Genomic DNA, 22,431 nt, shown 5'->3' with positions numbered 1-22,431 from the left:
CTCCCCAGACATTTTAATTTTTATTTTACCTTTATTTTTACTAGGCAAGTCAGTTAAGAACAAATTCTTATTTTCAATGACGGCCTAGGAACAGTGGGTTAACTGCCTGTTCAGAACGACAGATTTGTACCTTGTCAGCTCGGGGATTCGAACTTGCAACCTTTCGGTTACTAGTCCAATGCTCTAACCACTAGGCTTACCCTGCCGCCCCACATCACACCATACACGTTCCATGAAAGGGAGCCAGGAGTGTTTCATTTGTGGTGTTTGTAGATACTGTTACTGATCGGCCACGTTATGCAGCTGAGATGTTGTTCCGTCTCCAAGCTCGGCCATTTGAGTGTTAGTAGAAGCATTACCATTACATTCCTGACATCTTGTTTCAGCGTCGACTCTCCTCGGTATACAGTAGGAAAGTGTTTCATCTCCATACTAATATATAATAATAATATATGCCATTTAGCAGACGCTATCCAAAGGGTCATGGCCACCACCAACCTTCCCCCTCACCACCACTCTGCCATCTCCATACTCCACCACTCTGCCATCTCCATACTCCATATAGGGCAGGCCACCACCAACCTTCCCTCTCCACCACTCTGCCATCTCCATACTCCATATAGGGCAGGCCACCACCAACCTTCCCTCTCCACCACTCTGCCATCTCCATACTCCATGGGCAGGCACCACCAACCTTCCCTCCACCACTCTGCCATCTCCATACTACATATAGGGCAGGCCACCACCAACCTTCCCTCTCCACCACTCTGCCATCTCCATACTCCATATAGGGCAGGCCACCACCAACCTTCCCTCTCCACCACTCTGCCATCTCCATACTCCATATAGGGCAGGCCACCACCAACCTTCCCTCTCCACCACTCTGCCATCTCCATACTCCATATAGGGCAGGCCACCACCAACCTTCCCTCTCCACCACTCTGCCATCTCCATACTCCATATAGGGCAGGCCACCACCAACCTTCCCTCTCCACCACTCTGCCATCTCCATACTCCATATAGGGCAGGCCACCACCAGCCTTCCCTCTCCACCCACTCTGGGCCATCCCTCCATACTCCATATAGGGCAGGCCACCACCAACCTTCCCTCTCCACCACTCTGCCATCTCCATACTACATATAGGGCAGGCCACCACCAGCCTTCCCTCTCCACCCACCACTCTGCCATCTCCATACTCCATATAGGGCAGGCCACCACCAACCTTCCCTCTCCACCACTCTGCCATCTCCATACTACATATAGGGCAGGCCACCACCAACCTTCCTCTCCACCACTCTGCCATCTCCATACTCCATATAGGGCAGGCCACCACCAACCTTCCCTCTCCACCACTCTGCCATCTCCATACTCCATATAGGGCAGGCCACCACCAACCTTCCCTCTCCACCACTCTGCCATCTCCATACTCCATATAGGGCAGGCCACCACCAGCCTTCCACCACTCTCCACCACTCTGCCATCTCCATACTCCATCTCCATACTCCATAGGCAGGCCACCACCAACCTTCCCTCTCCACCACTCTGCCATCTCCATACTCCATATAGGGCAGGCCACCACCAACCTTCCCTCTCCACCACTCTGCCATCTCCATACTCCATATAGGGCAGGCCACCACCAACCTTCCCTCTCCACCACTCTGCCTTCCATATAGGGCAGGCCACCACCAACCTCTCCCACCACTCTGCCATCTCCATACTCCATATAGGGCAGGCCACCACCAACCTTCCCTCTCCACCACTCTGCCATCTCCATACTCCATAGGGGCAGGCCACCACCAACCTTCCCTCTCCACCACTCTGCCATCTCCATACTACATATAGGGCAGGCCACCCTCACCACTCATCTCCTTCCTCTCCACCACTCTGCCATCTCCATACTCCATATAGGGCAGGCCACCACCAACCTTCCTCTCCACCACTCTGCCATCTCCATACTACATATAGGGCAGGCCACCACCAGCCTTCCCTCTCCACCTCTCTGCCATCTCCATACTCCATATAGGGCAGGCCACCACCAGCCTTCCCTCTCCACCACTCTGCCATCTCCATACTACATATAGGGCAGGCCACCACCAACCTTCCCTCTCCACCACTCTGCCATCTCCATACTACATATAGGGCAGGCCACCACCAGCCTCTCCCTCTCAGGCCACCACTCTGCCATCTCCATACTCCATAGGGCAGGCCACCACCAGCCTTCCCTCTCCACCACTCTGCCATCTCCATACTCCATATAGGGCCCACCACCACCTTCCTCTCCACCACTCTGCCATCTCCATACATATAGGGCAGGCCACCACCAGCCTTCCTCTCCACCACTCTGCCATCTCCATACTCCATATAGGGCAGGCCACCACCAACCTTCCCTCTCCACCACTCTGCCATCTCCATACTCCATATAGGGCAGGCCACCACCAGCCTTCCCTCTCCACCACTCTGCCATCTCCATACTCCATATAGGGCAGGCCACCACCAGCCTTCCACTCTCCACCCATACTCTGCCATCTCCACCACTATCTCCATACTAGGGCAGGCCACCACCAGCCTTCCCTCTCCACCACTCTGCCATCTCCATACTCCATATAGGGCAGGCCACCACCAGCCTTCCCTCTCCACCATCTCCATACCATCTCCATTCCCTCTCCACCACTCTGCCATCTCCATAGGGCAGGCCACCACCAACCTTCCCTCTCCACCACTCTGCCATCTCCATTCCCTCAGGCCACCACCAGCCTTCCACCACTCTGCCATCTCCATACTACATATAGGGCAGGCCACCACCAGCCTTCCTCCACCACTCTGCCATCTCCACCACTCTGCCATCTCCATACTCCATATAGGGCAGGCCACCACCAGCCTTCCCTCCCACCACTCTGCCATCTCCATACTCCATATAGGGCAGGCCACCACCAACCTTCCCTCTCCACCACTCTGCCATCTCCATACTCCATATAGGGCAGGCCACCACCAACCTTCCCTCTCCACCACTCTGCCATCTCCATACTCCATATAGGGCAGGCCACCACCAACCTTCCCTCTCCACCACTCTGCCATCTCCATACTCCATATAGGGCAGGCCACCACCAACCTTCCCTCTCCACCACTCTGCCATCTCCATACTCCATATAGGGCAGGCCACCACCAACCTTCCCTCTCCACCACTCTGCCATCTCCATACTCCATATAGGGCAGGCCACCACCAGCCTTCCCTCTCCACCACTCTGCCATCTCCATACTCCATATAGGGCAGGCCACCACCAACCTTCCCTCTCCACCACTCTGCCATCTCCATACTCCATATAGGGCAGGCCACCACCAACCTTCCCTCTCCACCACATATCTTTCCACTTCCCTCTCCACCACATATCTTTCCACTCAGCTCGTCCACTATTTGTGGCCCTTTCTGAATCTAGTTTATGATGTCTTCCCAGTCATATATTCATGTCCTTGTGAATAAATGACGTCTAAGAGCTCCACTGCTCTCATCACCATAAGATTCATCCAGCCACAGATACAGGATGCTGCTGTCGCTGCATAGTGACCATCTGCGTCTGTGACCAAAAGTAATGTGTGCTAACATCACCTCGCTCTCATCCGCTGTGATTTGTAACCTGATCAGATTCTATATAGTGCTGCTTACTAATTGAACGGGTTGATTTATCAATGAGAGCTCAGAGAATCTATTTTATTTTGAATCGATCTGATGAACTGAGTTCCTGCCTGCTTTAACGCTGTAGCTTTGAGTTAAATAGAACAGCAAAAGTCACCTGCTGCTTGGTTGACATTGTTTATTATCTAAACATGTTCATATGAGTGACATTGTTTCTGACACACCTGCTTTCTCTCTCCACTTTCTACACATTTACTCCGTCCCTCCTCTTCTCCACACCTATTTTCCAAACCAAATGTTTGTTATTTTCCACTTTACCTCTCTCCCCACCTCTCTCTCTACCTGTCTCACTCTACCTCTCTCTCTCTCACTCTACCTCTCTCTCTTTTTCTCTCACTCTCTCTCTCCCCTCTTCTCCCTCCCTCTCTCTTCTCTCTCTCCCCTCGTCTCCCTCCCTCTATCTTCTCTCTCCCCCTCCCTTTCCTCCCTCTCTCTCCTCTCTGCCTACCTCTCTCCCACTCCCCCTCTCCTTCCTCCCTCCCTCTCCACTTCTCCCTCCCTCCAGGACTTTGAGAAGCCCCAGGAGGATCTCATCAGGCATCATACTAGTATCAGTGAGCTGAAGAGGAACTTCATGGCGTCTGTCCCAGAGTCCCGGGGGCCCAGCGAATGGGACAAGCGCCTGTCTACTCACTCCCCCTTCCGCAGCCTGGGCATCAATGGACAGCCTTTACCTGATGCCGACGGGGTGAGTACCATCTCAGACCAGACACTGTGCCGTACCCCACCACACACCCCTCCCCTCAGTTCTCTGTAGTTCACGCCAGCTTCCCAGCTCTCCCATTCCACAGAGAAGGAATGGATGTTAGCACACAATGTCGGGGTCATTTCCATTTCAATGCAAGTCAAGTTTGGGAGATGAGGAGAAATTGAAATGTGTGAATATATTCCTGAATTGACTGAATGGAAGTACCCCACCACACGTTTCCCTCTGTATGGCTGTCTGTTGTGTTCTCTGAGTTGATGTGTTGGGGTGGAGAACCACAACACCATCCTGTGGTTCTACTTTTTGTTCCTCTTGGTTTGTGTTGATGCAATGCAAACACTTATTGCATGTCTTTGAGCAAGGCCTTTTGTCTTCAACCGGACCCATCTAGTCTATGTAAGGCTTTCTGTCATTACTACCCTACTAAAATGGAAAGATTTCTGTTTGCATGGGCCAACTGAAGAACACCTTGTCCAGACTGATTGGAACAGATCAGTCTGTTCACCTTGTGGCCCAGTCTGTCTGGATGTTCAGCTGTTTGTTGTGGGGAAGGGACTTATGGTTTGGGCATGTGGTGTCTGAGCCTATTGGTCAGGTTTCTAAGCCCAGCTCTGTCTTTACCTCCTCATTCATTGGCTGTCCCTTAGTCTGACCCTCCCCACAGTGCATGACAACCAGACCTGATTGGACAGAGAAACTGCATGACCCTGTGACTTGAAGATCATGACTTTGGAGTAGAAGAGTTGACCTGTGTGCTCGTCCTCCTGTCTCCTCTTTCCCTCAGTGATGTGCTTGTTTTCTGCTTCATGTTCTCCATCCTGCCTCCTTCTCCCAAATACTGCCCCTCTTTCCCTAACTCTGCTTTCCCACACTTCCTTTCCCTAACTCTGCTTTCCCACCCTAACTCTTCCTTTCCCTAACTCTGCTTTCCCACACTTCCTTTCCCTAACTCTGCTTTCCCACACTTCCTTTCCCTAACTCTGCTTTCCCACACTTCCTTTCCCTAACTCTGCTTTCCCTCACTTCCTTTCCCTAACTCTGCTTTCCCACACTTCCTTTCCCTAACTCTGCTTTCCCACACTTCCCCTAACTCTGCTTTCCCACACTTCCTTTCCCTAACTCTGCTTTCCACACTTCCTTTCCCTACTTCCTTTCCCTAACTCTGCTTTCCCACACTTCCTTTCCCTAACTCTGCTTTCCCACACTTCCTTTCCCTAACTCTGCTTTCCCACACTTCCTTTCCCTAACTCTGCTTTCCCACCCTAACTCTGCTTTCCCTAACTCTGCTTTCCCTCACTTCCTTTCCCTAACTCTGCTTTCCCTCACTTCCTTTCCCTAACTCTGCTTTCCCACACTTCCTTTCCCTAACTCTGCTTTCCCACACTTCCTTTCCCTAACTCTGCTTTCCCTCACTTCCTTTCCCTAACTCTGCTTTCCCTCACTTCCTTTCCCTAACTCTGCTTTCCCTCACTTCCTTTCCCTAACTCTGCTTTCCCACACTTCCTTTTTCTCACTTTGCTTTGCTATTCCATGTACTGATACTCCTGTCCCCAAGCCCACAACTGAAGAGTCTGAAGGCCCACAGGTTACCCATAACCACCTAGTCCAACTCAGACATGCGTTCTCCATTCTTCCTCTCTTAGACCATGACACAGCTTTGCATAGCCTTCCTATCCATTACCCTACATCAGACATTTCAACATCCCCTACCTCTCTCATCTCTCTCCCCCTCTCCACCCTCACCCTTCTCCCCTCAGTTCGCCATCCGCCTTCCGCGTGGCCCCCTGCAAGACTTCTACTCTAAACGCAGCTGAGGTGGCATCCTAGGGGCCCCTCGAGCCAGCCCAGAGGGAGAGGACCAGAGAGAGGGATGTGTGTCAGGCCATCAACCTCTAGCTCCTTCTTCTTCTCTTCTTCATCACAGCTCTTCATCATCATCATCTTCTTCTACTTCAGAAGCTGCTTCCTGTCATGTGACTCTTACTTCCTGTGTATCTTGCTCAGTCCCCCCCCCCCCAACTCTTCCTGACTGTTCCTACAGACTGTTGCTCCTTCCTGAAAAGGTTAAAGACTTGACGATGACCCCACTTCTGTTTTTGTATATCTGATAATCTGGACTAGACGAGGTGCGTCTGACAATGACAGTCCCAGTCAGGTGGCTTTTTACAGTAGGAACCGTTTTGATATGTGCAGGTTCCACTAATAGAAGGTGTTTTTGTACACATCCAGACAGACATCGATGTTGTCATATGTCATAGTAGGATTAGTTAGTGGCGTGTTGTGGTATTTCATGTATGAAGTCTTCTACAGAAGCACATGAACCCTGCACTAGTGGACAGCTACAGTGTATATTTGAGTATACAGTGTATACCTCATCACAATTCACTGTTATTTTTTGTAGGCACATCTAACACTGACGAGGTAACTTTGGGGCAGCTTGATCAAATGTTATAGTATACATGACCTATGTTTCGTTCACTGGTATTTGGTAAAACACTCTTGTCAACTGCAATATATTTTGTCCTGCTGCATGCCCCTTTGACAATCAGTTTTGACCCCCCCCCAAAAATGCAATAAATTCTTGCTGAACATGTTTGATGGTGGAAAACATTGTTTCATTCCCTGCTGTTGTTCACACAGTGGATATATGTGTGCTGTGTCTTTCCTCTAGAGTGTGTGTATTACTCCTATAAGGGAAGAGCTGGACACTAAGGCAGCGCTACAACAGGACGAGTCCAGCAGCACTGTAAGACCATCGGGGGGGCCCAGCCCCAGCCCTGCTAGCACAGAAACTGGGCCTGATAGGGTTGACTCCAAATGTCATGATGCACCTGGGGTGGCAGGGCCATGTGATCAGGATGATGAGCATGTTAGCTCTGGGACCACCACCAGCCACGTACCTGTCGTTGAGGTGGAGAGGGCACAGCTGCCCCACTCCTATCAGCTCCAGGGTACAGTGCTGGAGGAGGAGGAGCCGGCAGACCCAGGGTCAAGGGGGGAGCAGTCTGGGAGGATAACTGGAGCCTCCCACACCTCCTATTTCGTGAGCGGTGTTCCCCATGTCATACGCTGTTTCCAGGTAGCCCTCCCTCTGCCCTGACCAGCTCCTGTTGATTGACTCCTCTGCCTGTCCTCTACCTGTACTCTGCCTGTCCTCTGCTCTGTCTGGGTGATTCCATGGGGGACAGTGTACACTCACCCTTCTGCAGCATGGCTACAAGGAATCCAAACTGTAAACACTGAATCTGTACTGTAGTCATACTGGTGTTGGTCAGGATGGTTGAGTTCAGCTAGAGCCGGCTGCAGAGGTGGTGCACAGTGATGGTGTTTTCTCTGGTGTTGGGGGTGATGGGAAGAGATAAGGACCGTGAGTATACTATTCCTCTCTTTCAAGCGCTCTCTCTGACACACTAGATGAATTGTCTTTCTCTCTCTGACACACACCAGATGAATTGTCTTTCTCTCTCTGTGACACACACTAGATGAATTGTCTTTCTCTCTGACACACACTAGATGAATTGTCTTACTCTCTCTGACACACACTAGATGAATTGTCTTTCTCTCTCTGACACACACTAGATGAATTGTCTTACTCTCTCTGACACACACTAGATGAATTGTCTTTCTCTCTCTGACACACAAGATGAATTGTCTTTCTCTCTCTGACACACACTAGATGAATTGTCTTTCTCTCTCTCTGACACACACTAGATGAATTGTCTTTCTCTCTCTGACACACAAGATGAATTGTCTTTCTCTCTCTGACACACACTAGATGAATTGTCTTTCTCTCTCTCTGACACACACTAGATGAATTGTCTTTCTCTCTCTCTGACACACACTAGATGAATTGTCTTTCTCTCTCTGACACACACTAGATGAATTGTCTTTCTCTCTCTGACACACAAGATGAATTGTCTTTCTCTCTCTGACACACACTAGATGAATTGTCTTTCTCTCTCTGACACACTAGATGAATTGTCTTTCTCTCTCTCTGACACACACTAGATGGATTGTCTTTCTCTCTCTGACACACTAGATGAATTGTCTTTCTCTCTCTCTGACACACACTAGATGAATTGTCTTTCTCTCTCTGACACACTAGATGAATTGTCTTTCTCTCTCTCTGACACACACTAGATGAATTGTCTTTCTCTCTCTGACACACACTAGATGAATTGTCTTTCTCTCTCTGACACACTAGATGAATTGTCTTTCTCTCTCTGACACACTAGATGAATTGTCTTTCTCTCTCTCTGACACACACTAGATGAATTGTCTTTCTCTCTCTGACACACTAGATGAATTGTCTTTCTCTCTCTCTGACACACACTAGATGGATTGTCTTTCTCTCTCTGACATACACTAGATGAATTGTCTTTCTCTCTCTCTGACACACACAAGATGAATTGTCTTTCTCTCTCTGACACACACTAGATGAATTGTCTTTCTCTCTGACACACTAGATGAATTGTCTTTCTCTCTCTGACACACTAGATGAATTGTCTTTCTCTCTCTGACACACACAAGATGAATTGTCTTTCTCTCTCTCTGACACACACTAGATGAATTGTCTTTCTCTCTCTGACACACACCAGATGAATTGTCTTTCTCTCTCTCTGACACACACTAGATGAATTGTCTTTCTCTCTCTGACACACACAAGATGAATTGTCTTTCTCTCTCTGACACACACTAGATGAATTGTCTTTCTCTCTCTGACACACACAAGATGAATTGTCTTTCTCTCTCTGACACACACTAGATGAATTGTCTTTCTCTCTCTGACACACACTAGATGAATTGTCTTTCTCTCTCTGACACACACTAGATGAATTGTCTTTCTCTCTCTGACACACACAAGATGAATTGTCTTTCTCTCTCTGACACACACTAGATGAATTGTCTTTCTCTCTCTCTGACACACTAGATGAATTGTCTTTCTCTCTCTCTGACACACACTAGATGAATTGTCTTTCTCTCTCTGACACACACTAGATGAATTGTCTTTCTCTCTCTGACCTCGTGGTGGTGGGAAGGACATCTTGGTAAAACTAGAATGGGGAGTGGGAACGAGGGACCCAATCAGTTGTGAATGAAAAGAGAGGTGTGGTTTGAGGGGCGTGTTTGATGAAACATTGGAAAGTTACAGCTGTGCAATGTTCAATTGGGCACAACCAATAATGTATATAGACACTGGACACAACATCATGTACGGTTCAGATATAATGATATGATATAGAGCCTATATGTCTGTTTGACATGTATAGAAGAAAGGAACCATGTCGGCTCTTCTCATGTCGATGTGCAACGTTCAGTCAAACTGACTGGAGTGTGTTCTCCTCCCACCCCAGCCCCCTCTGGTTCAGACCCAGACAGTCACCATCACAGACGTGTCCAACTCCCTCCCTACTGACGTCTCCACTAAGGATGTCCCTATCGTTCAGACCCAGACTATCAGCTACGAGTCTGCAGAGGTAGCCACCCCATGATCATATAGATGATGCAACAGCTGGGGAACTCTGTGGTTCCACCTCCACAGGGTACAATCAGGGCCGTGTTCAGGGATCTATACATGGCATTTCTTTCTGAAACGTTCAGTACAGTGCACCTATGACTGAGGTGTTACCATGGAGCCATTATTTCTGTTTGTTTCCTCTCAGGTGTCAGTTGATGGGACAGACTGGGGGAAAGAGGCCACAGCACTGAGCAGCATTCAGTCCATTACCTCAGAGAGCAGCAGGGAAACCAGTGGCACCTCCATTACTACCACCACCACTCACATCTCCAAGGTAAGGGCTCACCATAGACCGCACACACACCTCAGCTGTGTCATGGCCTCTGACTATTTCTCTTGTCCCAGGTGGTGAAAGGAGGAGCGTCAGCGACCAGAGTGGAGAAGAGGATCGTCATCACTGCCGACTCAGAGGATGACCAGGTACAGTACGGTGTCTATGACGGCTCCTTCTACACACACCACGGCCTGGTCAAACACAATGCTTCTCTGTGACACATTTTTGTCATAAGGTGTACAACCAGCTAGGAGGAGGTTAACTGAAGCTTTGTCTCCTGCAGGGAAGTGACGGCGGAGCAACAGCAATGTGATTCAGCTCAACACACAGTCAGGGAGCCCTATGGATCTGATGCTCAAGACACCAGAGCTTTGTAGTACAGACTAACCTCCCTGTCCCAGAGCCACCCCCACCTCCTCAACCCATACGGACATTGTGTCCTGACTGGTCCCCTCCAGAACCACTGTGGTTGCATCTCTTGACCAGAGCCCTGGTTTAAAGTAGTGCATTATAAAGGGAATATGGTGCCATTTGGGATGCATCCTGGTGTCTCCCTGCCCAGTGGGATATGAACAGGCCAGGGAGAAAGCCTATTGTGTCCTCTCTTTCCATACTGCTGTTCTGACTGTATGGTGGCTACATTTTCGTCTATTCCACTCAAACTTCATATTTCGCCAAATTACTATTTTTTTAAAATTATTATAGTAGGAAAGATGAACCATTTCAGTTCTAAGAGCATTTAGGTCATTTTCTTTTAAATGTTTATTTGCAACATATTTTTCTGTAGTTTGTATTGCTACTACTGTGTCATTGAGTTTAAGTGTGGACTCAGCGATATGACGGAGATGCAGAAAGTAAACAGCGTAGTGGGTCAATTTCAGCCAAACAACTAAGAGCGTTGAAGCGAGAGGCTCGACTTCTCTGCTGTTTTGGTGCCATGGTTCCAACGCTGTGAAAAGAGTGAAGTGAACCCGTGCACATGCGCAGATACTGTGTGAGAGCAAAGTCTTGCATCTCGCTCATCTCAGTATCTGCGGTGCTGGTCGAGGCATATTACTGAGTCTCCCTTTAACATGCTCATTTTGACAGAAATGCACTGTTTTCAACTGGGCTTTAAGTAATAACATTATCAGACCTTTTCAATCAGATTAAGATGCTGGACAGAAACTAGATGTATTTTTGGAAAGGGATAACTCCTTTGAGTTTGTTTATGTTTATAATTGAGCAATATTCTTTTTTTTGATTGAATATTCAAATTGAAATGACATACCTCACTTAAAAGTATTGAACAAAGATATTGCATACTCCAACAACCATGTCTGTTTTGGTTTTGTTCTCTGCTCAGGTAAAATATCTCTTACTTAACCAGCCATGTTAACATGTGTAATACTACTAGGTCAGGCCACGATGACCCCCGGTATATCTGTTTTGAAATGTTTACTCTATTTTATAGCATTACTGCTTTTATAGTATTTGTACAAAATGAGGTGTTTTAAGTTATTGAAGTTCATATCCTACTCAATGGTAGCTTCTCATATCAATATTGTCTTTTTTTTTTTTTTTTACAGCTTGAATTTGGGAGTGGCCCTATGTTTCCCAGTACATATTCAGCACTGTTTCTTCTTCCTCTTTTAACGCACCATTGACCTCTAGGACTGCCCCATGCAGTCTGATGTGAGAGCAATGGAAAGTCCCGCCGTGTTTTGTCCCTGAAAATGATTTTAGATAGAAACGTGATTGATTTTCAAACCTGTTGTTGTTGATTCGATGAAACAATGCTTTAGTCTGTTTCTCAGGTTGTATGTCTTTATCAATACTGCAGGACAAAACCCTTCTGTATATGATTGTATGAAGAATGTTCAGTCTTGATGTACATTCTAGCCCTGCAGATGGGTCCAAATGATTCTCAGCTCTTAAACACAGTAGTTCCTGTGCAAGATGTACGTATCACTATCAAAAGGCAGCTGTCCCAGTGTATGTGGCTTTTCTTTCATACAGGGGAACATATTTAGTCCTTTTGTACATGTTCTACCATCATTTCTTTGTAAAGTAGAGACTGTTTCATGTGATTCTTTGTACTGGGATGTTTAAAACACGAGCCTGTTTGCAGGCTTTTAGACATAGTCACATTCATAATAATCATCTAGTTTGTACATCTTTCTTACCACTTGTTTTAGAGTAGATTCCTCTACCAGTTGCTGTACCCTGTCCTTTTGTAGATCAGATAAAGATACTTGTATGAGAACCCTTTTAAGAATGACAATTGGTAGCAGACCTTTCTTCCCCTCTGAAGAAGTTTGTGAAGGTGGCACAAACTATTAGCTAGAAGGATCTTGAGGGCATAAACTAGAATCTCAGCGGAAGCCTTCGCTTTTAGATATGTAAACGTATTGCTTTTGTGACATTTAAAATGAAATAAAATCAGGATGAATTATCAAGTGGTGTGTAGTGTCTGTCTGAGCAGGATTTCAGTCACAGTAAGAACATGTTTCAATAAAAGGTGACCAATAGAATTGTAAGAAACACAATTTTATTAAAAACTCTTAATTCCAGATGCTTCCATACAGACTTCAGAAAATCAATTAATAGCATTACCACTGGAATTGTAGACTGAAAGAAAAACATTATTAATGTAAAATGTAGTACCATAATGTAAACTGGTTGTAGCTATAGGTTATCAACATGAAAGACATCCACCTGTGTGTTCAATACCACTTAATATTGTAACAGACCAATGCAAGAGAAACCATGCGTCTCATTGTCCAGTCAAGAGACAACTCTGCTGTCATGGACATGTTCACAACTAATGATGGCTTAAGTGGCCCAAACATCTTCACTTTGGGACAGTGTCCCAGCACTGGTATTTTATGTCAGCACAAAGCAAACCCATGTTGCCATTCACCCTGAGAACATATCTTATACATCTAATAAACTCTTGTCTTAAATTTAATTTGTGCAGCATCCATTCTCTAGGGAATCTATATCAAACTGGTTGTTAATTGGATTCTCAGCCAATCATCTGGATATGAACAATCATTGAAGATCGTTTTATATCAGCCTTTTCACACTGCTAAGTTGTGTCCACCCTCGGTAATGGAACCATGCGGGAAAGGCAACCATGTAGAGAATGTTTCTGAGCCAGCCCAACACTGTGCAGGTCAGCATGGTAGTGTGACAACAGGTATTAGGATGTGCTCACACACGCTGCCCAACTCTGACCAATCACATCAGCTCTTGACAATACGTGGGCAAAAGATCAGAATTGGGCAAAAACCAAACGAGCACCTGAGGGGGCCTCAGGACTGAGTTTGGAAAACCCTGCCTTAGCGAGCCAAACTGAAAAAGGTTTGAAAGATTGGGTCCTGTCAAGGAGAGGGGAAGAGTTGCACGATTGTAGTCAGTAGGGTTATGATCGGCTAAAGCACAGAGGGAGCATCCTGTGTAACAGATGATGGCCTGGTCCGGACGTAGACATCTAACTACATCAGGGATGGTCAACTCCAGTCCTTCTGGGGCCTGATTGGTGCCATATTTTTGCTGCAGCTAACACACCTGACTCAATAATTAACTCATCATGATCATCAGTTTAGAATACAATGTGTTGAATCAGCTGTGTTTGCTATGAATGGGGTAATACTGCGACCTACGATGACTGGAGTTTCCCATCCCTGATCTACATGTATGTATTGTATCTGTCAGAATGTGTTTTTAACAAGCCTTTATTGAGCTACATAATCCACTGCTTTCATTCCAACCAAGTCAAAATGTCTCTTTCCCGGCCGGGTGTGTAAGTTCTAGCGAATAGCCTTCACAGGACTCTTGAAGCTGGAGGCAGCCTGGAGTTGGAGTTGATAAGCCATGGGGTGGATCTTGAAGCCATATAGCCTGAGGAAAAACAACAACTAAATATTACAACACAATAACAGTGTGGATTGTAGAAGGCTGCCATTATGCTAACGTGTCTCAATCTCCTTACCGAGGGAAAAAAATGTCATCTTCAAATCAAGCAAATGGTTTTTGTTACAGTTCCCAGCTGAACATGAATTAAGTAATAACTCGAACAAATCAAATGGGGTAAACCAAGCATCTTGATGAATTTGCAAAGATAAAGATAATTATAGAAATAAACCTTGGCACAAACTGGTTGGCAGGTCGTTTTGGCCGGTACTCTGGGTGCACCATAAATAGCATGTGGGGAAGCCTGTCCCAAAGTAGGCCCCGTCCGTGTGGTGGTGCCGGGAGGACTTGGGGGTGTACACATCCATGCACTTTGGACAATACAGCTTCACCATCGCCTCACCTGGGATGTCTGACAGACCTATGGGAGAGGAGAGATCAACATTATGTAACACCGCTGAGGGCACAGACATCTATTCTGCTGTCAGCTGGCAATTAAATATTGATCAAATATATTTACTGTGCAAGCAAGAGTAATCTTTTTGAAGATTCCCTCAGACCTGTGTGAAATACTGCTGACAATCTGTGATATAGTTCAAAATGTGACTGGAGATAAATGGTTCAATTCCATGAAAAGAGAAGAGGTATGTTCTGTAAGTGAACAGGAGTATGAATACATTAAAGTCAAACTCACCAATAGGAAGCATGGGTTGATTCTCACAGTACACTCTTGGGCAATAGCCAAAGTCCCCTTGTTGGTACTTATCCAGCTGCAAACCAAAAACTATTTCAGTGTGTAACATGGTCACACAGCTAGTCCAAGAAGGCCAAACTAACTACATAAACGGACAGGTAGAATTTAGAATAGGGGTCTCCAAACTTTTTCAGCACGAGCTACTTAAAACAAAAAAATGAAGCATGTCACAAGCTACATTTTTATTTTATAGCTTTCAAATAGTTGTTTTGTCAATATACCTGGCAAAATAACAGTTAATAGACAACTAAGTGGGCCCACTAAAATGTTCCTGAATTCTCTTTTCACTGTTATATTTCTCCTGGTTTGGGATTTATTTTTCATTTTTACATTTGCTCAATGTTACAATTCTTCATAGAGAAAAATGGAAAATGGATGTTCTGAGTCCATGTCAAAGCTTAAAATCACATGAAGACCCTTTGAGGTCTAGGAAAAAAACAAACATTTTCATTTGAGTGTAATGTACCCTTTAATTGCACATCTCGCAAGAGAGGAATGTGTCAGTCTAGCGATGTTGCTGCTGTTACCTATTGCTGCAGCACGTCATGACAGAGTTTGCAAAACAAATCAGCACCTCATTGATACAAATAATCATCATGATAGTTGTCAGATAAGCCTACTTTGCAATATGCATTTGATTGAACGTTTTTTCAGTCTACCCAAAAGACTTCCGGTCGCCATCTAGCTACACACAGACTCAGACAAATGAGCGCCCTAAACAGACAGGGGCAATATTGCTGGAAATTAAATTGGCAGATTGTGTTACGCGTGGCTTTTTAAGCCAATAGTGGCTAACTAGGGGTTGGACAATGTCACTGTGGCTTTGATAGCCGGGAGCTTTACATTTATGACAGTTTGCCACGGAACACATGAAGAAAATGCATGTAATTTCAGAATTGATTGGCGAGCTACTCCTAGGTGGGCTGCGAGCTACTGGTAGCTCACAGTCTACCTGTTGGAGACCACTGATATAGAGATTATCCAAACTCCAGAACAATATATACAGATCTAGGGTTTACTACCATCTGAGCGATGCCTCTGTTGGTGAGGATGTAGCGTGCGTGGATCAGCCCGTACAGCATCTCTGCTGCCTGCTCTATCAGGTCACTCTGGTTGGGGTTGTCCTCCAACTCCTCATCTGACAGACAGACATGACAGTGAGGCTTTCAGATCAACACACAAGGTACACAGAAGCCTATAGTGACATGATGCATGAATAAAGCACTGGGAGGCAGCATTATAACATCTGCAGGTCTTTCCTGTCTTTATACACACACATAAGTCAGGCTTTCTGATCAACACAAGGTAGACTTCAACCTATAGATGCACTGAATCAAAGTATGTAGTCACAGTACTGTGTCCTTGTGTCTTTTGAAAGGCACTTGTAAATACAAACAGAAGTGATAAATTAGCCTTTAGGAAGCGTCAGTGTGAAGTCATGCCAGACGGTGTAGTGATGAGCTCACCTGGTTCCAGGTCCAGGATCATGTCAAGGGCCTGGCGGTAGTGAGGCACCTGCTCATTGAGCCCTGTCAGGTTAAACTTGTCCTGAATGTAGTCCTCATCAACCTGGTAAAGTGGAATGGATCAACATGGTTAGTAGTTTTCAGCTGCCAAACACAGTCTACTACTCTTTATGAATTGGCCAAGGTTGGTCAATTGCATAACAGGTTAAAGGGATTACTTCAGTATTGGCAATTAAGACAAGCAGGAGAGTTAAAGGTAGAATTAAGCAACGTAGCGTAGCCTACACGGTGCACTGTGCTGGAATATCTGAAGCTTCCACCACGCCATAACAAGCTTATGTCACGGTTACACACTATGGCACCAATACAAAACCACCCCACGACTTTAAACACTGTATTTTGGTCCTCTTTCACATGGAATTCTCCATCTGTGTTTTGGGTATATTTGGCTGGTAGTTGTAACAGTTCAGTCTGTATTTCAAATGATCAACTAACTTCACAAACAGTTGGCTAAGTCAGAGCAACAGTATTTCCCCTGTCTGTCCTTCTCATTCTTTGATGTTCTGACATAACTAGCTATCTACTCACCTCACAGAAAAACTCATTCCCCCTCAGGCCACAGAACCAGGAGATCCAGGACACCTCCTCCGAGCTGCTCATCCTCTGAACAAGTGGGGGGTGATGGTGCAACGGCATGCAAAACTTACATGTATTTCAGAATTTCCATTGTATTACTAGAATATAAAGCTAGCTGGGCTAAGCATTTCGCTACACTCGCAATAACATCTGCTAACCATGTGTATGTGACCAATAAAATGTGATATTAGCTAGTGGTGTATTCCATTCTGATCCAGGGACCTGAAGTATGTGCACACTGCAGGCTTTATTTCTGCCCCAGATGTTAGCTAGCTAATTCATCAAATCATCAAGCCCAGATGTGTTAGTACTGCGCTAGAGCAAAAACCTATTGTTATTAGTCAAATTATGCATAAAGAACTCTAGCTAGCTAACGTTAGCTACATAGATAACACTAGCTAGCTAACCCCGTGTTTACTAGCTAGTTACATTAGTTTAATAACGTTAGCTAGGTAACGGACATTTTCCACACGCATGAAATACATACTGATTTGAAAGTAAACAATGAACTGTGTAAAACCAAATGTGTTGTGTTAGCACACGTTTACTCACCCTCTTTTATGTTAGCTAGATATATCTACCGGTAGCTACTTTGCTAACTAGCTAACACCTTAGCTAACTGCTGTAAACAATAATGCTACTTCCGGTGGAATCTTCGGCTTCTCCGACCTGTGTTGATGAACAGTTTGTTGTTCCAGTCAAACCGCGAGTATTAGTGATGGGTCGTTCGCGAACGAGTCGGCTCTAAGAGCATATCAGAAGCGCCCAATCTATTTATAAAAATATTTTTAAAATAACATAATAATCCAAAGATTTAAATTAATATAATTAACTAATTCAAATAACGATTTATTTTTACAATATAGGCCTAAATGCTCAAGCGCATACTTTCGTTCTGACTGTGCTTAGACCAGTGGTCACCAAACTACGGCCCACGGCCCGTCAGCACATTTGGCCCGGCCCTCTGAACAATACCAGAGACGCTATCGAATTTTTTTCCTATTTGGCCTCCAGAAAAAAAATCATAGGCCCGGCCCTGTCAAAGAGAGAACGGAATAATGGCGAAAAGGTTAGGTAAGAGAAAAATTGATTCAGAATGCAGGGTATTTAACCTGCAGTGGACAAACGATTATGTTTTTGGTCAATGCAAAGAAAAGGCTGTTTGTCTCATCTGTCAAGAGACGGTGGCGGTATCCAAAGAATACAATCTTCGCCGACACTATGAATCCCGTCACAAAGACAAGTACGATAGCTTGCATGGCCAAATACGAGCAGACAAACTCTCAAAGCTAAAAAGTGGACTACTATCTCAGCAGAATACATTTGTACGCCAAGCTCAGCTGAACCAGGCATCCGTTCGGGCCAGCTTTCGGGTTGCTAAACTGATAGCAAGAAGCGGTAAGCCTTTCACTGACGGAGAGTTTGTTAAGAAATGTATGGATGCTGTCGCGGAGGAGGTGTGTCCCGAGAAGAAAGATGCATTTAATGCCGTAAGTCTGTGGGCGAGTACAATCACCAGACGCGTTGAAGAAATCGGGAGTAATGTATATGCCCAGCTGCAGCAGAAGACGAAAGAATTAGACTTTTTTCATTAGCACTGGATGAGAGCACGGACGTGCAAGACACAGCGCAACTGCTCATTTTTATTCGTGGAGTTAGCGCAAACTTTGAGATATGCGAGGAGCTGGCAGCCCTCCAAAGTCTCAAAGGGACTACAACGGGAGAGGATATTTTTGACAAAGTGTGCCAAACCATGGAGAAGTTGGACCTGGACTGGTCAAAGCTAGCTAGCATCACGACTGACGGGGCTCCTAGCATGGTGGGCGAAACTCGCTGTCTAATAGGACGCATGAACCGGGAGTTGGAAAAAAGGGGTCTCACCGCCCCGCTACGAGTCCACTGCCTAATTCACCAGCAAGCACTGTGCTGCAAAGTGTTGACGTGGGATTCTGTAATGAAGGTTGTGGTGTCGTGCATAAACTTCATCAGAGCAAAGGGACTTGAACACAGGCAGTTCCAAGAATTCCTGTCTGAACTGGAGTCTACACACGGAGATGTGCTGTACTACACAGAGGTCCGATGGCTGAGCCGGGGCAGAGTTTTGAGGCGTTTTTACGAGCTGCTACCCGAAATTAACGCATTTCTTCATTTAAAAGACAAAACGGTCCCAGAGCTGATCGACCCAGAATGGAAATGGCACCTCGCATTTTTAACAGACGTGACAGAAATACTTAACAGCCTTAACTTGCAGCTACAAGGGGAGGGGAAACTCATTTGCGACATGTATTCACACATAAAAGCATTTGAGGTGAAATTAGCGCTGCTTTTGGAACAAGTGAAAAAGCGCAACTTCGTCCATCTTCCTGCTACCCAAAACCTGTCGACAGAGAACCCAGCGGTCCCGTTCCCAGCTCAAAAGTGCGTGGAAGCACTGGAAATGCTGAAGGCGGAGTTCGGTGTGCGATTCAGTGAACTACATGTTCATGCAAAAGAAATCCGTCTTTTTCAGAACCCCTTTGTTGCCGACATTGATGAAGCCCAGCCTTCATATCAGTTTGAGTTGGCTGAGTTACAGAACTGTGATGTTCTGAAAGACTCATTCAAGCCCAACAGTCTCATTGACTTCTATGCCGCCCTCCCAAACGACACATATCCAAACATCAAAAAACACGCAATGAAAATGTCCACAGTTTTTGGCAGCACGTATATCTGCGAGAAAACCCTTTCTCGCATGAAACTGCTGAAAACCCCGATGAGATCAAGATTGACAGATGAACATTTGCATCAGTGCTTGAGACTGGCTGTAACTAGAATGGAACCTGATATTCAACTTCTCACCAGCCAGATGCAGGCCCACAGTTCACACTGATGAACATACATAGGTAAGCTCACTTTTCTGACTTGAATGAGTCATTCTGAGCATAAACAAATATAATCATAATAAAATCTACTGGGATAAAATCCATCTTTACAACCATACTGGTAGTGAAATGTATTGTGCTGTGTAGGTGCTGTATCACTTAGTTCAGTGTCTCAACCTGCTTCTTTTGTGGTTTTCACAGGGAAGTTGATGAGAGAGAGCTGCAAACAGCGGTGTCTACAAGCCTACTGGAACCTACAAAAGGATTATAAGGAAGGAACACAAGAACTTTAAGAGACTGCTCATATGTGTCAGAGAGATTCTGCTCTGACAACTGAGCTGAACTTTTATCTGTTAAGATTGTGCATGGCACGACAGAAAGTTAATGTTCCATGGCTTTTTTTCTATGAAGAACCCAGAGTTATTTAGTTATTATTTATTTCCTGTTTTTTCTGTGAAGAACTGAGAGGGTTATTTAGTTATTATTTATTTCATTAGTGTTATTATTTGTTTCCTGACTTTTTTTCTGTAAAGAACCTGGAAAGGGTTATTTGGTTATGTGTGGCTTTCTGGAAAACAATACATTTTTTAAGCTCCCCTACGATCGTCACACTTTTTCTGTTACAAACTGACACCGGCCCCCCATCAGAGAAGGGAAAAGTTATGTGGCCCTCACAGGAAAAAGTTTGGGGACCCCTGCCTTAGACTAACAGCCTCACCTGTTGCTCCTGTCAATCAGACACGTAACCAATGAACCAAAGATGCGTGAGGGAGGGCCGAGCCAACTCAATTCAATTCAAGGGGCTTTATTGGCGTGGGAAACATGTCTTAACATTGCCAAAGCAACTGAGGTAGATAATATACAAAAGTGAAATAAACAATACAAATCAACATTAAACATTACACATACAGAAGTTTCAAAAGAATGAAGACATTACAAATGTCATTATGTACATGGGAGTTTATCAAAATTGGGTTTGTTTTCAAATTCTTTGTGGATCTGTGTAATCTGAGGGAAATATGTGTCTCTAATATGGTCATACATTGGGCAGAAGGTCAGGAAGTGCAGCTCAGTTTCCACCTCATTTTGTGGGCAGTGTCCACATAGCCTGTCTTCTCTTGAGAGCCATGTCTGCCTACGGCGGCCTTTCTCAATAGCAAGGCTATGCTCACTGAGTCTGTACATAGTCAAAGCTTTCCTTAAATTTGGGTCAGTCACAGTGGTCAGGTATTCTGCCACTGGGTACTCTCTGTTTAGAGCTAAATAGCATTCTAGTTTGCTCTGTTTTTTTGTTAAATCTTTCCAATGTGTCAAGTAATTATCTTTTTGTTTTCTCATGATTAGGTTGGGTCTAATTGTGTTGCTGTCCTGGGGCTCTGTGGGGTCTGTTTGTGAACAGACCCCTCTGTTCTGGTACAGATCTACTACTCCCACCACTCCTCTCAGGATCCCTCCCTCTGTTCTGGTACAGATCTACTACTCCCACAACTCCTCTCAGGATCCCTCCCTCTGTTCTGGTACAGATATACTACTGACAACACTCCTCTCAGGATCCCTCCCTCTGTTCTGGTACAGATATACTACTGACAACACTCCTCTCAGGATCCCTCCCTCTGTACTGGTACAGATCTACTACTCCCACAACTCCTCTCAGGATCCCTCCCTCTGTACTGGTACAGATATACTACTGACAACACTCCTCTCAGGATCCCTCCCTCTATACTGGTACAGATCTACTACTCACAACACTCCTCTCAGGATCCCTCCCTCTGTACTGGTACAGATATACTACTGACAACACTCCTCTCAGGATCCCTCCCTCTGTACTGGTACAGATCTACTACTCACAACACTCCTCTCAGGATCCCTCCCTCTGTACTGGTACAGATATACTACTGACAACACTCCTCTCAGGATCCCTCCCTCTGTACTGGTACAGATCTACTACTCACAACACTCCTCTCAGGATCCCTCCCTCTGTACTGGTACAGATCTACTACTCACAACACTCCTCTCAGGATCCCTCCCTCTGTACTGGTACAGATCTACTACTCACAACACTCCTCTCAGGATCCCTCCCTCTGTACTGGTACAGATCTACTACTGACAACACTCCTCTCAGGATCCCTCCCTCTGTACTGGTACAGATATACTACTCACAACACTCCTCTCAGGATCCCTCCCTCTGTACTGGTACAGATCTACTACTCACAACACTCCTCTCAGGATCCCTCCCTCTGTACTGGTACAGATCTACTACTCACAACACTCCTCTCAGGATCCCTCCCTCTGTACTGGTACAGATCTACTACTCACAACACTCCTCTCAGGATCCCTCTCTCTGTACTGGTACAGATCTACTACTCACAACACTCCTCTCAGGATCCCTCCCTCTGTACTGGTACAGATCTACTACTGACAACACTCCTCTCAGGATCCCTCCCTCTGTACTGGTACAGATATACTACTCACAACACTCCTCTCAGGATCCCTCCCTCTGTACTGGTACAGATCTACTACTCACAACACTCCTCTCAGGATCCCTCCCTCTGTACTGGTACAGATCTACTACTCACAACACTCCTCTCAGGATCCCTCCCTCTGTACTGGTACAGATATACTACTGA

At 45.8% G+C, this 22,431-nt stretch overlaps 1 protein-coding gene and 1 pseudogene across 1 annotated transcript in view; one reads left to right on the top strand and one right to left on the bottom strand.

Annotated features, from left to right (window-relative positions):
• The window catches only part of LOC124023550 (titin-like), a 38,512-nt gene extending 27,908 nt beyond the window's left edge, over positions 1-10,604 (top strand). The window contains 6 exon segments of the mRNA XM_046337930.1: positions 4,198-4,380; positions 7,070-7,477; positions 9,753-9,875; positions 10,062-10,190; positions 10,262-10,336; positions 10,474-10,604. Coding sequence (XP_046193886.1) covers positions 4,198-4,380; positions 7,070-7,477; positions 9,753-9,875; positions 10,062-10,190; positions 10,262-10,336; positions 10,474-10,503 — 948 coding nt within the window. The 3' untranslated portion in view covers positions 10,504-10,604.
• A 2,931-nt stretch (positions 10,605-13,535) lies between these two features.
• On the bottom strand, positions 13,536-17,970 carry LOC124023557 (annotated as a pseudogene).
• Between the last annotated feature and the right edge of the window lie 4,461 nt (positions 17,971-22,431).

This window comes from Oncorhynchus gorbuscha, unplaced genomic scaffold (assembly GCF_021184085.1).
Source record: "Oncorhynchus gorbuscha isolate QuinsamMale2020 ecotype Even-year unplaced genomic scaffold, OgorEven_v1.0 Un_scaffold_1626, whole genome shotgun sequence".
NCBI lineage: Eukaryota > Metazoa > Chordata > Actinopteri > Salmoniformes > Salmonidae > Oncorhynchus > Oncorhynchus gorbuscha.
The sequence above is the reverse complement of the archived record's forward strand: the minus strand, read 5'-3'. Positions and strand labels throughout refer to the sequence as shown.